The sequence below is a fragment of the Saccostrea echinata genome, unplaced genomic scaffold, assembly GCF_033153115.1.
Source record: "Saccostrea echinata isolate AGI-Se365-2 ecotype Australia unplaced genomic scaffold, CSIRO_AGI_Sech_v1 ptg000047l, whole genome shotgun sequence".
Lineage (NCBI taxonomy): Eukaryota > Metazoa > Mollusca > Bivalvia > Ostreida > Ostreidae > Saccostrea > Saccostrea echinata.
Genome location: NW_026889796.1, coordinates 14738358 through 14752572, shown reverse-complemented (window position 1 = coordinate 14752572; position 14215 = coordinate 14738358). Strand labels below are relative to the sequence as shown.

The 14215-nt window shown below is 31.7% G+C and overlaps 1 protein-coding gene across 1 annotated transcript; it reads left to right on the top strand.

Annotated features, from left to right (window-relative positions):
• Window positions 1–5704: 5704 nt before the first annotated feature.
• Window positions 5705–10018, top strand: LOC133202521 (alpha-2B adrenergic receptor-like). Its single transcript, XM_061338358.1, has 3 exons — window positions 5705–5732; window positions 9402–9512; window positions 9606–10018. Exons 1-3 carry the CDS (start codon window positions 5705–5707, stop codon window positions 10016–10018), a joined length of 552 nt encoding a protein of 183 aa, XP_061194342.1.
• The last annotated feature ends 4197 nt before the right edge of the window (window positions 10019–14215 follow it).

The following is a 14215-nucleotide window of genomic DNA, read 5'->3' as shown; positions in this document are numbered from 1 at the left end:
GTAAAACAACAATAATCAATCAATCAATCGTTTATCAATGTGGAAATCAACAAAGTTCAGGTTAGCTAATTGGCCCTTTTTCTTCCACTTCATAAAACTGGCAAGTGTTTCTCCCTAAGGTCCTTAACCTTTCACTAGTGTTAGTCTGTTCTAGTTGCCAAAGGTGCTTTCAAACTGAATGCTTGAAATACGTCCCCCACCCTTGGCACCACTTGGTGGTACCACTACAGCCCAGTTCTGATAGCGGGAAATGATAGTCCTAGGGGTCCTCTACTTAGCCCCAGTAATGATTTGAAGCACACTTCAAAGATAAGGGGTATAATAGCCGACCTTTAACCAGTACATTTATACACTAAGTGAAAAACAACAAAGTTCAGGTTAGCTAACTGGCCTTTTCTCGTCATTGGAACCTGTCAAAAAGTTGACAAGGGATGCTCCCTAAAGCCCTTAACTTTTTACCAGTTTAGTGTTAGTTTGTTCTAGTGGTCAATGATGGTTGAAAAATAAATGATTGAAATATGTTCCCTACCGTTTGCACCACTTTGTAGTCCTAGCCTCATACCGATTGCGGGAAATGATAGTCCTAGAAATCTTGTCACAGTAATGATTTCAAGCACACTTCTAAGATAAGAGGTATAATAGCTGCTAGAAATATGTAACCCGCCCTTGACACCACTTGGTGGTACCACTTCAGCCTAATTTTTATGGCCGTATATAATAGCCCTGTGGACCCTTTATCTTGTGCCAGTAATTATTCGAAGCACACTTTAAGGATAATAACTAAAAATAGATTTAATTACCTTCAAACCCTTATCAATGTAAATATTAGGAGTAAGCAAATTTAGGTTAGCCTTTTGGCACCATTATGTTCCTGGGACCCGTAAAAGAGCTTAAAAAGGATTCTCCCGGGAGTATTTAACCTATTTAAGATGTTGGTTTGTTCTTAAGCGGTCAAAATGGTGACATTTTCTTTTTTGTTTGTTTGTTTGTTTTGAAACTTCATAATTTCCCTTATGCAGGTGAGCTTAACTGCCTCCAAGTGTTTGGATTATCAAATAATTAAGTGTTGCATTAATTGTCTTATTCTTAATTACAAATTGTCGAAAATGAGGTATTAAACAGTATTGCGTCAGAGTACTCTCAGTTCTTTGATGAATTTCCTTATTGGCTGCCAGCTTCTACGGGCTTAGTGGCTGCTGTTAATGGCTACTAGCTTCAGTTATTTTACTTTGAAGTCTACAGTACAAAAATGATACAGAAAACTTTTTCGATGAGCGTTTCGTATGCAAATAAGCAAAACTGTACGCCATTGGTTAAGAATGGTTTTCGCGGGATAACAAATTTTTACCTTTAAAACATGTAATATATATATATATATATATATATATATATATATATATATATATATATATATATATATATATATATATATATATATATATATATATATATTTGTTAAACTGAATGTATTTAGAATGCATTTAAAGGGAAATGTCACGTTCAACCAAACATTCTGAGCAGTTAACAATTTTTGAATTATTACCCGTCGTCAGGTATTGCAACTCTTGCTATGTAATGTTACCTACAGGGCGTAGCTTATGTACACCTTAGGATAATAGTACTTTTTAACAAATGTTTTGACTACATAACATGAAGCAAAGTATAACAATACAGAACTGTATATTTTAAGCAATGATGGAAAGCTGTATCCGTGAAAGAGACGTAAGAATAAATCGGACTGTGTTTACTCATGTTACGAAATTCATTTCTTCACATTGTGTATTTAAATCAGCTGATCACTCGCAGCGCATGTTTTACTATCCAGTCGTTGTTTTCATCAGTTTTATACAGCTGTTAGACCGAGTACTTACCAAGAACCCCGTTTAAGAAAACGAGGCACTTTCTAAACTTTGTCACGTGCTTACTTAAACTATATTTATAAATAAAATTGTATTCATTCGTTTTCAAAATAAAAGAGCACATAAATACAAAAGTATGATTAAATTCATTTTTTCTTAATTTATTATAGATGATAATATGATTACAATCGCCCAGAGGAAGAAAAAAACATATAAAATTGTCTGACGATGAAGTGCTGATGATGCTTCGTTCCTATCAAGTCCATCCATGTTCCTGGGCTAAGATAATTCTTAGTTTGAAGGAGAACAACCATCTGCTTCCAGACGACGCAAGGAAAATGTATCTTGAATGTAGTCAAAAGCAGCTTCAAAACAGGCTTTCTAATAAGTTTTCAAAATTGATGGCTGCGCCAGAAAAAAACATCAAAAACACACTTATAAGGTATATTTTAATTTTGCACCCATAATGCAGAAATCATAAGCACTATAAATCAGATTAAGCTCCCTTTCCAATCTTAGTAACAAAATATGGATTTCATAAAATTTTGAATACAGAAAATCATATACAAGTAATTTATTTAAGCTTTACGATATTACATTTTAGGGAAAATTAACACCATGGCAAAAGAAATGAGATGATACAGACAGAAGAAAGCACCGGATAATATGGGGGTGCAAATTTGATATATATCAATACAATAATGACTACATGTACCACTCTTTTTAAAAAACATGTTTAAATTCCAAAAAATATTTTTTTCTAAAAAGGACTTATTCATACATTCAGGGACGAAATCAGAAAAATTAAAGTAAAGGAACACAGCTTTATCGCAAATCCTGGACCATTTAAAAGTAACAAAAGAGATAAAAGGGAAGACGCTTGAAGCGTCGTAGTTCATGTCCTCATGAATTCTCAAAAATTAAATTCATTTCTTAAATGAATTTTTTCAAACAGAATTTTAACTTTAGAGAATGATCAGCTGGAAAATGCATAAATAGATCTAAAAAATTCTCTCATTAGCGCACCACAGCAAGCTCTTATTTTAAATACACGATGTTAAGTTATCCTAATATTTGAAAATATTTTATTATTAGGCTTAAAGCTTTACAGTTGCCAGTTTAACGAAAATAAAATACTAATTGAATGTTAATGAATTTGCTTTTTGAACAAACATCCCATTTCATATTTTTCATATTTGGAATTGGTCCCTTTAAAATGTAAATAAAAGTAAGTCTCTTCATAAAACTCTATAACTAACTGTTATCTGATAATATTAAACTCAGTCAACAATAAGAATTCCTTTTTTGGCATTTAGCTTTTGGTAGATGAAAAAAGGTCAAAGAAAAATGAGGGTTGTCATAATGTCAATATGATATGCTTTTATACACTACATGCTGTATTATATACTTTCTACATAGGTGATTAATTAAAACACGTTAACTGGAGTACTCTATGACTTTTATACTTACTGTGCTGTGAGGCAAGTATGTTTTCGCCATTTTATCAACATTGTACATTTCTGTGGAATGTTTTACGCAATACCTTCGAAATATGCTAAAGGAATAAGAATATAGAAGCTTAACCTGATTTTATCCCCTTTTTTCACTTTATAGTTAATTAAACAATAATAGGAGGAAACGTAAACCAAGTTTGACAACACTTTGTTACAAAAATACACCCTAATGAGCCCCTTGCAAAAAAGGGGAATGTTAGTAACTGACCAATCGTGCAATTGCCTGTCATGTCTTCTATACCAGACACAAAGTTGTAAGTGAATCAAAATGTAACTTGATTTGAAACAAAAAGATAAAGGTAAAATAACTAAGACAGTGAAGGCGGTGTGATTGTACAGCATAAACTTTCAAACAGACTACAGTAAAACTCGGTTTTAGCAAAGTCCAGAGGACCTGCGAAATTACTTCGCTATATCTGTAATTCGTTATATCCGTTAGAGCATATATAGCAAAATCGCAATATAGACGTTTTCCTTCAAGTATGACTTATAGATACATTGTGGGAAGTATTACATACAAAACTTGCCTTGGGAAACTAACGTTTTGGATTGAATTTCAAATATAAATACTTGCAAAAAATAATGTCAGCTCAATAATTTAAATTTTGAGTTCTTTGAAAAGGCGTTAAAAAGATTTCGTTATTTTTAACCTCGTTATATCCGTAAATTCGCTATATCCGTGTTCGTAATAAACCAGTTTTATGATACAGATGTTCTGGGTAACCTAAGTTGCCTTTTCATTTAATTATAAAAATATTAAAGATAAATATAAGCATAACTAATGCATAAACAAAATTTCATACTTGCTATAAATAAATGTTCAGAAAAAAGAAGCATCTGCTTTTAATGGCATGGCTTAAAATTTTCACTAAAGTCAATATTATCAAAGTAGTTATGACTCCTTAACATCGTTTGTTTTTTGTTTGTATGTTGTTTAACGTCCCTCTCGAGAATTTTTCACTCATATGGAGACGCCACCATTTGCCGGTGGAGAGCTGAAAATTTTCTCCTATACTCGGCACTTACGGTCATTGAGCAGTGAGGGATCTTTTTCGTGCCAGCACCTACTGCGACACGGGACCTCGGTTTATACGGTCTCATCTGAAGGACCGTTCTCCACGTCCCACAGTGGGATTAACATCGTAGGGATACAAAATGCTCAATATATAATTTGACTTTCAACTCCCAAACTTGGGGCCAGGTTAGCGATACAATTACAAGAAACTTATTGATTTCAGGATCCAAAGGTTGAGGTCAAAGTCATTGAAAGTTGCAAATTATATTAAGAACCAATTGTTTAATTGCATGGCTTAACCTTTCGGCCTTATATGCTTGCTACAGGGATTCAAGATTCCAAAGACCAATGACAGTATCAGTAGCAAAAACAGACAATTTTCTAACATTGAAAAGTTGTTAAGTTAAGTGAGGTTCATAATCTCATATATCATTCAGATGCTATAAAAAGTCAGGATCATTAGAGTAAATTTGTGCAGCCCATTGCTCTGTAGTGGTAAAGGGCAAGGACTTCGTTACTTCCATGTAAATCAGAAACCGTACTTTCTCAGATGATGTTGTATCACTTTTCTCCTCTCAGAGGTTTTCACAAAATCAGCTCAATCCCACTTTTGTATTTAACTACTTCCCAACAAAACTGCACTGGTTCTTGTCAACTAGCCACGGAGACTCTCCTGAGTGATGGGAGAAATATTCTGAACTTCTTACGACTGTGTGTTTTTTTTTTTTTATAAAAGATAATAAAGGGAGTTATCATTAACTTCATATATATACATGTATTTATTATTATATTTTACTATATATAATCTTATTATTTTCATAGACCAGACATTTACAATTTGTCATAATTATAGTCAGATATTTCATCTCAAAGATCAATGTTTTGTAATTTTATAATTCATCAAAATAAATTATTCTATGTTAAGTTATTATTGATTAGCTATCTTTAACATATCAGCAAAGCTGATGATTTAAGGTCAGATATTAAAGAAAAGGCTACTAAACCCGTTGATAAAAAATATTAATGCAAAGACGCTATTTCTATGAATTTTACAAGAAAGGTGTATATAACATTGAAATTCTGCGTTTTTGCAGTTTCTAATGTTTTATTGTTTGGAAACCTTTTTTTGATTTCATGTGGCCAGAGGAGGTCAGTTTGAAAGAAAAATTAAGGATTTTGTTCCCTTCGCCCAAGCTTACTTATGTATGATGAAAAAGGTGAAGATAACAAACATTGTTCGATCTCAAAAATCTTTTAAACAGTACACATTTGTGAACAGGGCATAAAACACGGACCCCAAGTGATAAAGTATACTAATGATGATATTTTTAATTACATGTACATGTACTAGTATTCATGACTTTTGTGACAAATAAATGGACATGACATTACAACCTCTTCAATTTTGCATTTCACTTTCATGAGCAATGATCGTGTTCTTGCTGTAAGTTAACCTTTAAAATATTTCCAAATAATGACTGAAATGACAATGTGCATACTATCACTTTACTGGTTCATATATAGCATGCACACAGTGTATATACATTCAGTAAGTTTTCTCTGCTTAAAAGCTAGCAAAACGTTTGTTACTTCTACATGACAATGAAGTCTGGAGTGATCAGCGTTTGGTAATTAAATCAGTCTTGTTTATTTTTGTTCGCATATGTCTAATGTACGAGTATGTGCCAGCATCAATATTAATATCCAGAGATACATGTTATGGTTATCAACTCTCAACTAAAGACGAGCTATAACAGTTTTGTTTAATTTAAACATCAAAGTAGGGAAATTAGAAATACTAAAACCATAATTATTCTGCAGAGCTATAACACCATTTTCACTTGTTCTTACCTTATACAATCTCTCTCTCATACATTGTTAATTGTGACGTGGTTAATCAATCTTTCTTCTAAGTTAATGTCATACATTACATTCTTACTCCATTAATGTATAATCCCAATTTTCTTAATGAATATGGAATATGTACGGATATAAAATCTATGCGTGATTCTCATTTCATATCTATTTATTTCTTTATTGCTTAAAGAGAGAGGTTGGGTGCAAAGGTTGAAAATCCAAAGAATTAAAGGACAGTTATTTCAAATTGCAACTATTTCGTTATCGCTTAAAAATATTTATTGCATAATTATTTCTAAAGTAGGTTCACGAAATAGAATTCTGAATTACAGTTATGAAGTAAACTATAGAAAATACATGTACCAGAATATGTATGTAAATCAAGTTATATATGAAAATACTTTCCAATTATGAAAAAAAAATAATGTAATTTTGAAAATGAGAGGGAAAAAATGAAATATACTGAGCCAAAACCCTATCTCAGATAAATCAAAATCACTCTTTGGCATCTCTCTGGATTCCTTATACTTATGACAAAGTCTGCAGGATCGATGAATATATTCTGATATCAATGTTGCTTTTATCTCCTTTAGATTTCTGTTAAGCTATTTAATTTCATAACCTTGTAGTACAGTTCATGAATCAAAGATTTATTTGTACTGGCAAACGTTTCTGATTTTTACACAGAACATGCACATTTTAAATACTTTTATGAAATGTCAAAATAATATTCCAATCCTATATAAAATGGAGTGATATTTGATGATTATGCTTAATTTGTGCAATTACCTTTATTTTTATCTATAGATTAAAATCACGACTAGTATAAAGTTTGTTTTGAATAATTTTTTCTTTCCCATTTTTCATTGCTACTTTCACAAAGTTTTTACTGTTATACATGTATATAATTGAGGGTTATATTAGTGGAAGGCTACAGCTTTAGTATTCTTATTCAGAAAGTATAAACTTTATTTGAACGAGCTACTCAAATTATATCTTAAAAAAGCATTTTCTAAAATATATATCAAACAGTTATAATCAGAATATTTTACTTTTTAATCAAAATAGAAAATGAACATTTATTTCAAAATTACTGCTATCAGAGTCAGGCCATATTTTTAGAGACACTCACATTGCTTTCGTTTCTGCACTATTGATATAATTCTTATTCTTAAGAAATGATTTCATCAACCACTACCTCGTAACTCAGATGTTCGGGAATCGCAGGATACTTCACTGGTATAATGAATTGCACCAAAATCTCGTCACCAGTCAAAGAGATTTTTCTGTGTTTAAAATTTTGCCGTCCCTCTCTCTATCTCTTTTGAAATATCCCATTGATGTCGATGGTGGAGGTGGCATTTTGCTGATTAAATCGTCAAGATTCGCAATGATTTGAAACAATCACCGTGTAAAACAACGCTGAGTAGAAAATGAGTTCTTGTTTTTAACACGAAACTAAAACAGGGATATCGTTACTTATAAAGCATGTTTTACAACAACTCTTAAACTAACATTACATAACACTGCCTAGATAGCCGAGCGGTTATGTATATATATATATATATATATATATATATATATATATATATATATATATATATATATATATATATATATATATATATATATATATATATATATATTAGTACAAAAAGTATCGATTAACCTGTAATGAAAATTGTAACCGGCTGCGATCTTTTCGACCAATTAGTCTCTTAACCGGCTAACCGTTGCCATCCCTAATATAAAGTGAAGGAGGACATCATTTCTATGTATGAGTGAACTTGATGCGTTCATTTGACGAAGACTCTCTGGCATGTGTTAATATCATGTAGGATAAAGTGGAAGGTGAAAGTTTTAATTACTAGTATATGCATAACATGAACTTCAAAGGGGTCAATATAAATAAGATTGTAAACGACCATAATTTGAAAAAGTGAAGATAACGAACCGCGCCATTTGATTGGATAAAAAAAATTACTTTATATCTATAAACTGTTTTGCTCACGTCACAATGACTTGCCTCAGAAACGTATCGATCCGCCTGACGTTACATTTAAATTTTTGCACAATTTGAAGTCATTTTTAAAAGTAATCATCTTATATTCTCATTAAATGGATGAAAATTAAATCAAAAGGTATGAATTTAATGGCTACCCAATTTATACGATGTAAACTGGATTGGAACAGTTTACGCTTTTTTAAAAACCGCTTCGCAGTTTATAAAGCGTAAGCTGCCCAAACCCAGTTTATACCGTATAAATTGGGTAGCTATTAAATCCATTCCTTAAAAGAAAGTGACAATTGTTAATTGATAAAATGTCGTCGATTTATTTAAATGTTGGGTCATATCTGTAAGATTTGGTGAGGAGGGAGGTTGACATACAAGAAGAAAATGCAGTTCTGACAACAAACACGAGAATTATAAAGAACAGATAGCACCCATGTAACTAAAATTTTGTTTAGTATTCTGATGTATATAACTGTAAATATTTTTTTGATACAAATGTATTTATTAAATTAAATATTTTCCCTAAATTAAAAATTCCTCTGCAATAAAAATACACAGTATTTTGTTTCTGTTTTGTTACAAAATATGGCAGAACTCAAAGACACAGTTTCCTTGAAATCTTTTAATCTAATCAGAATTTGAAGTATAAAAAGATTTATCATGTAGAATACGAATAAGTTAGTGCAGTATAATATCTAGTCAATTACCCAAATTTCACGTAATGAGAAAATGGTTCTCATTGCGTCAGCAGAAATTGACATATATTCGTACGTTACTCCTCTCTGCTTACAATATTCTTAACAAAACAGAACTTGAAAAGCATAAGTAGGGCTTCACTATTAGCAAACCTGCTACAATGAACAGGCAACGTATATTTATACATATTTATTATCTTACATAGAAAAACCGTGTTTCAATCTTTATATTATTTCTAAATTTACAATAACGACTTTTCAATTTGCATTGTGTGCAATTTAAACTGTAGATCAGCAGACCTTCATTGCAAGCTTTTCTGAACGAAATTGAGATGGACAAAAACAAGCTGAATGCTTCAGTGACAAATTGTGACAATGAAGAGGCTATTATTCCAAATGATATAAGAAGAGTTTTGTGAATAACTTTACCATTCTCCGTTGCTGCAGTTACTATTTTTGGAAACCTTTTTCTGGTTTTCAAAGTGGCGAGGAGAAGACAGTTTGACAGAAAAATCAAAGTTTTTGTAATTTCCTTGGCTTTAGCTGACTTATTCATAGGTATATTAGTTATGCCAGTCTCAATTATTCATAACTTCAGCGACGATGCCTTTTTAAAAAATGATTTAACTGTTAAAATATTTTTTGCATTAGACATAATGTTTTCAACCTCCTCAATTTTACATTTCACGTGTATGAACATTGACCGATTTGTAGCTGTTAGTAAACCTTTGAAATATTTCCAAATAATGAATAGAAGACTGGTTACATGCATGGTATTTCTTTGCTGGTTCATAGCATTTTCGAATTCAGTGTTTGTACTTTACATGAATGCTAACAAAACCATTTGCCGTCCACATTACAATCTTAGTGTGGAGGGGTCGGCATCGTTAATTGGATCAGTGTTAGTATTTTATCTTCCTCTGATGCTGAATATCAGTGGCAGCATTAACATCTATCTGAGAGTTCGAACAAGAAGCCAGCAGCTGTGTCACTTGGCGGCAAACGAAGGACTTTTTCTTGATCATAATCAGCAAAGATCGGAAACTAGAGTTACTAAACATTAAAACTTCTACAGAGTTTTTTTTTATTGTGTGTTTTACACCGTTTTTCCTTGTTCTTATCCTGAACAATCCCTCCGACGTTGAAATCTCTCGGACATCATTGTTAATTGTGACTTGGTTGGGATACATCAACTCTACTGTAAAACCGTATCTCTACTATTTTTATGAACAATAGGTTAAAATGAACTGAGCTCACAAGTCTGAAAACTGACTGTCAATGTCTTAATCTTTTTTAGATGAACGTTCTTTTTCATTTTAATGTAACTTGATAAAGATTACAGATAGTAAATACGGTTAAATATGGTGATGTGATACATGTATTTTAGGCGGGATTTTGACAATGTTGACATGGCCCCCAGTGCATTTTAATTAACTAGAATTCTTTCTCAACTTCTTCAAAGAATATTATTTAATTTATAGTTACAAAAAATTCTCTTTTTATTTATTTAATTTCGAATATCTACTTACATTCGTAAATTAACTTTTTACACAAGTTTAGAACAATGAATTCAATGTATTTTAGTTTGGCAATAATTTTAAAACATGTATTTTGAATACTGTTTGGAGAAAGAGCCATTTACATTTAATTGAATTGTAATCCAACATCTGTACATTCTACTTAAGATGTTTTTTAACTTATACTATATATCCACTGTGATTTTGATAAAATTAATCGTTGGTTTTTCCCCCAGACCTGTAAATCAAAATGACTGATAAAAATACGAAAAATGGAACGCTATTTTTGTGAATCTGGTTTGTTAATAGAAACATTTTGTCTCATTTTCTTTGCTTACTTCTGAATATCCACGTATCAGATATGTTCAGTATAAACAGATGGAATGAATATTGGATGTGTCACAGTGATGCTGATTTTTCCTGCTTACAATTGTTGGATTTTTATGCGTAATTATATTTCTTTATGTTCATGCTTGACACGCATCACATAACTTTAGTGTTGTGGGAATAAAAACGTGTAGTGCTGCCACTCAATGCAATCATGGCGCATTGCTTAATGTATTGTACGTGCCATTATCAACATTATATCCAGTGATAGTACGCAATGATAATCATTACTTAGTTTTTATATTTCCTTCGAGAGAAAAAAAAGAAAGAAAATCAGCCTTTTGACATTGTAACGAATTGGCGCCTTTGAATTTAGAGATTATGGCGACAAAAACTGAACAGTATCATTATAAATAACAAATATAAATTTAAACTGTGAGATGGTTTTTTATTTACATTTGCCAATGTGTTTCCTTAAGGTATGTCAATCGTGAAATTAGTTATATCAAGGATTTTTGAGAAGTTCATTATAGGTAAGTACTCATATAGAAAAGAAAACTGGGGGTTAGTGTGCATCTTACGGAGCAACAGTACAATTAACTTGACCTTTGTGCACTTAAATTGTAACTCTTAGGTTAATCACTTTAACCTTCATCATATTTTACCAGGTGTAACCATGGCAACAAAATTTATCTGATTTTACGTAAAGTAGTTTGAATAATATTTTTTATCATTGAACAAATCCTGCAAATTAATGCGCATAAAATATTGTATGACCTTTTTGCACTACAAAGTATAATATTTGGGGTATTAATACAGGCCCGTAGCAACAGTTTCAAAAGTGGGTGGGGGTCAACTCCCCGCAAAAAATTTGACAAGCCAAAAAAAAAAACTAACTTGATCAAATGGGGGGGGGGGCAACTTTACAAAATTATCTGTCAAGCAAAAAAAAAACAGCTAATTTACTATCCAAATCCTGGAATTTGCCAGGCCTCGACCTTACAACATCAACAAAAGTGTGGGTGGAGGGGGGGGGGGGGTTGCAACCAGCGCCTATAGGAAAATTAACTATAGCAAAATTCTATACTCAGAAAAAAGGTGGGGGCGCCCCCCCCCCTTTGGTCCCCTGCAATAAAATATTTTCTTGTATCAAACTTTTATGACTTTAGTGCTGATCGGTTGCAAGTTTCGTGTACTTTAAAGTAATGAAAGAAAACGTTGGGGCCAGTGATATAAATTTTGAGATATTGGGAAAAATATCCTATTTTCAAGAAAAAAATGTAAATTTTATCTTCATTTCTTCAATATATTTTTATTTATTTGTAAAGTCTGTTGAGTGAATGTGTAAATTTGTTTTAAAAATAATATAAATTGAAACCTATATTTCATTCCCAGTATAATAATAATGATAACGGAAAAAATTCTCTGAGCTAAAATATGTAGGGCTAAAGTTCGAATATATATTGAAAGTTAAATTGACCACATTTGAAGAATTTTCTTCGAAATATTCTTCCACCACAAGAAATAGTTTCCCCATAAATCTTATTTCTTCAGGATTTTGTGAGCAGTTTTTAAATTGAATGTGGTATGATATGCATTGTTTAAATAAAATATGTTATAAAAATTGAATTGTAATACATAGTTTTGAACTTAAAGATTCTGACTGAACTGGCTGACGAGTGACATACCATAAGTCGATCACTTGATCAGACTCTCTTGCGGACGGAATGCAACCGCAGTAGACATTTGGAAGATCAGTACTGTGACGAAACATGGATCGTACATGCATATAGGTCAAGATCTAGCAATGAATTTAGTGCTAGATCCATAATGATGTCATAATTGATGTAAGCTTAATTTTTTCCCTTACCTAACGGCTATGATAGAATAATGTAGAAAATGAAGCATTTTCATGTTATTCAACTTGAAATCATGTTGAAAATAACCCAAATACCTGTATTGAATTTAATATCATTTTAAAGAAAAAGTCAAGAAAATAAGAAAAACCGTTTTCTGAGAGACTGTAAGCAATATTGATACATTTTCTTTTTCTACAATGGAATACTTGACTTTCTTCATTTTTTCATTGAAAATGACAGTTTATTAAAAGTGTTTTGTGTGTGTGTGTGTATGTGTTTACTTAATGTTTCAATGTTGAATTATTTTAATTGTTCATTTTAATTTATTAGAATTCCAAATTAAAATTACAGATAAATTAAGATCTTTTACGAATTGGTTAACTAATGAATTTCCATTTTTGCACAAGATAAACTTTTCGGAATAAGTTTTCACAATTCATTCAGAAAAGCTTATAATACACTAAGCCGTATTATACCAGATGTTTGAAATTTTAGAATGAACCCAATAGTATGTCTTCCCATAATTAATGAACTCCTTCAGCACTTGCAATTGGCGAAAATTGAAAACGTGCTGAAAGGTGGGGTTTTTTTCATTCGAACACGTAAATTTGTCTGTATAAAGTGTAGAAATCATCTTGCCTTCTATACATATCTTAATTACTTAACCCATCTGAAGATTTTCTTTACAACACAAATCAAAATAGAAATATATGTAGAAGAAAAGAAATATAATTTTTTGCAGTTTCATTGGGATGCGAAATGAAGTTGATCATTTACCTGAAGTTGCAGTTGCAGTTGATCAAATCTACTACTAGTAGAGATTGTTCTTTCTGACGTATCCGTATACGTATCCGTATCCGTATATGTATCGAGGTATGAGAGGCATCTCGATCCCGATGATTTAACCGTGGGTACCATTTCCATCGTTTCTTGTTTGATTTTAACCTCATTCATTGGAAAATAAGATATATAGTAATATTTCTAATAAAACGTATCAAGTTGCTGTTCACACCTATCATTTTATGGAAGGATTTTTAAAAAAAAATGAAATTAGTAAAAAAGTATGTATATTTTTATTAAATTGTTTAAAAATTAAAAAAAGGTTAAAAAGGGACTTCCCCCTTCTCTCTCTCTCTCTCTCTCTCTCTCTCTCTCTCTCTCTCTCTCATACACACACACACACACAATATCAGGATATATTATTGTTTCATTCTCGAAGTAACCTTTACCAGTACAAGACATATTCCCCATAATGCATACAGTCAACGCTCTTTATCTCTTGCAACTTGATTGGACCAATTAAAACTTCGATATATCCAAGGATTTGAGTTAACAAAGTTTAACTGTACGAGGTGTCAGAGATCAAACATTCTAGATGAGTATAAGTTTGTATACATCAAGCAGACACTTAAAATTGATTAACAAAGTGGAGAAGGGGGAAGCTGGGCCGAGGCAGGGAGAAACCAAAAAGAAACCAAAAAATGACAAGTCACCTTAGCAAAACTTTGACAATAAAAATGTGTAGAAATTAATAAAACTCCAAAAAAAAAAACCTATT

Excerpts from the sequence above, each read along its gene's own strand:
- LOC133202521 (XM_061338358.1), top strand. The coding sequence starts at position 5,705 with ATGATGATATTTTTAATTACATGTACAT. Across the intron at positions 5,733-9,401 it reads ATTTTTAATTACATGTACAT|TTACTATTTTTGGAAACCTT; the intron begins GTACTAGTATTC and ends CCGTTGCTGCAG. Across the intron at positions 9,513-9,605 it reads TTTAGCTGACTTATTCATAG|ACATAATGTTTTCAACCTCC; the intron begins GTATATTAGTTA and ends TTTTTGCATTAG.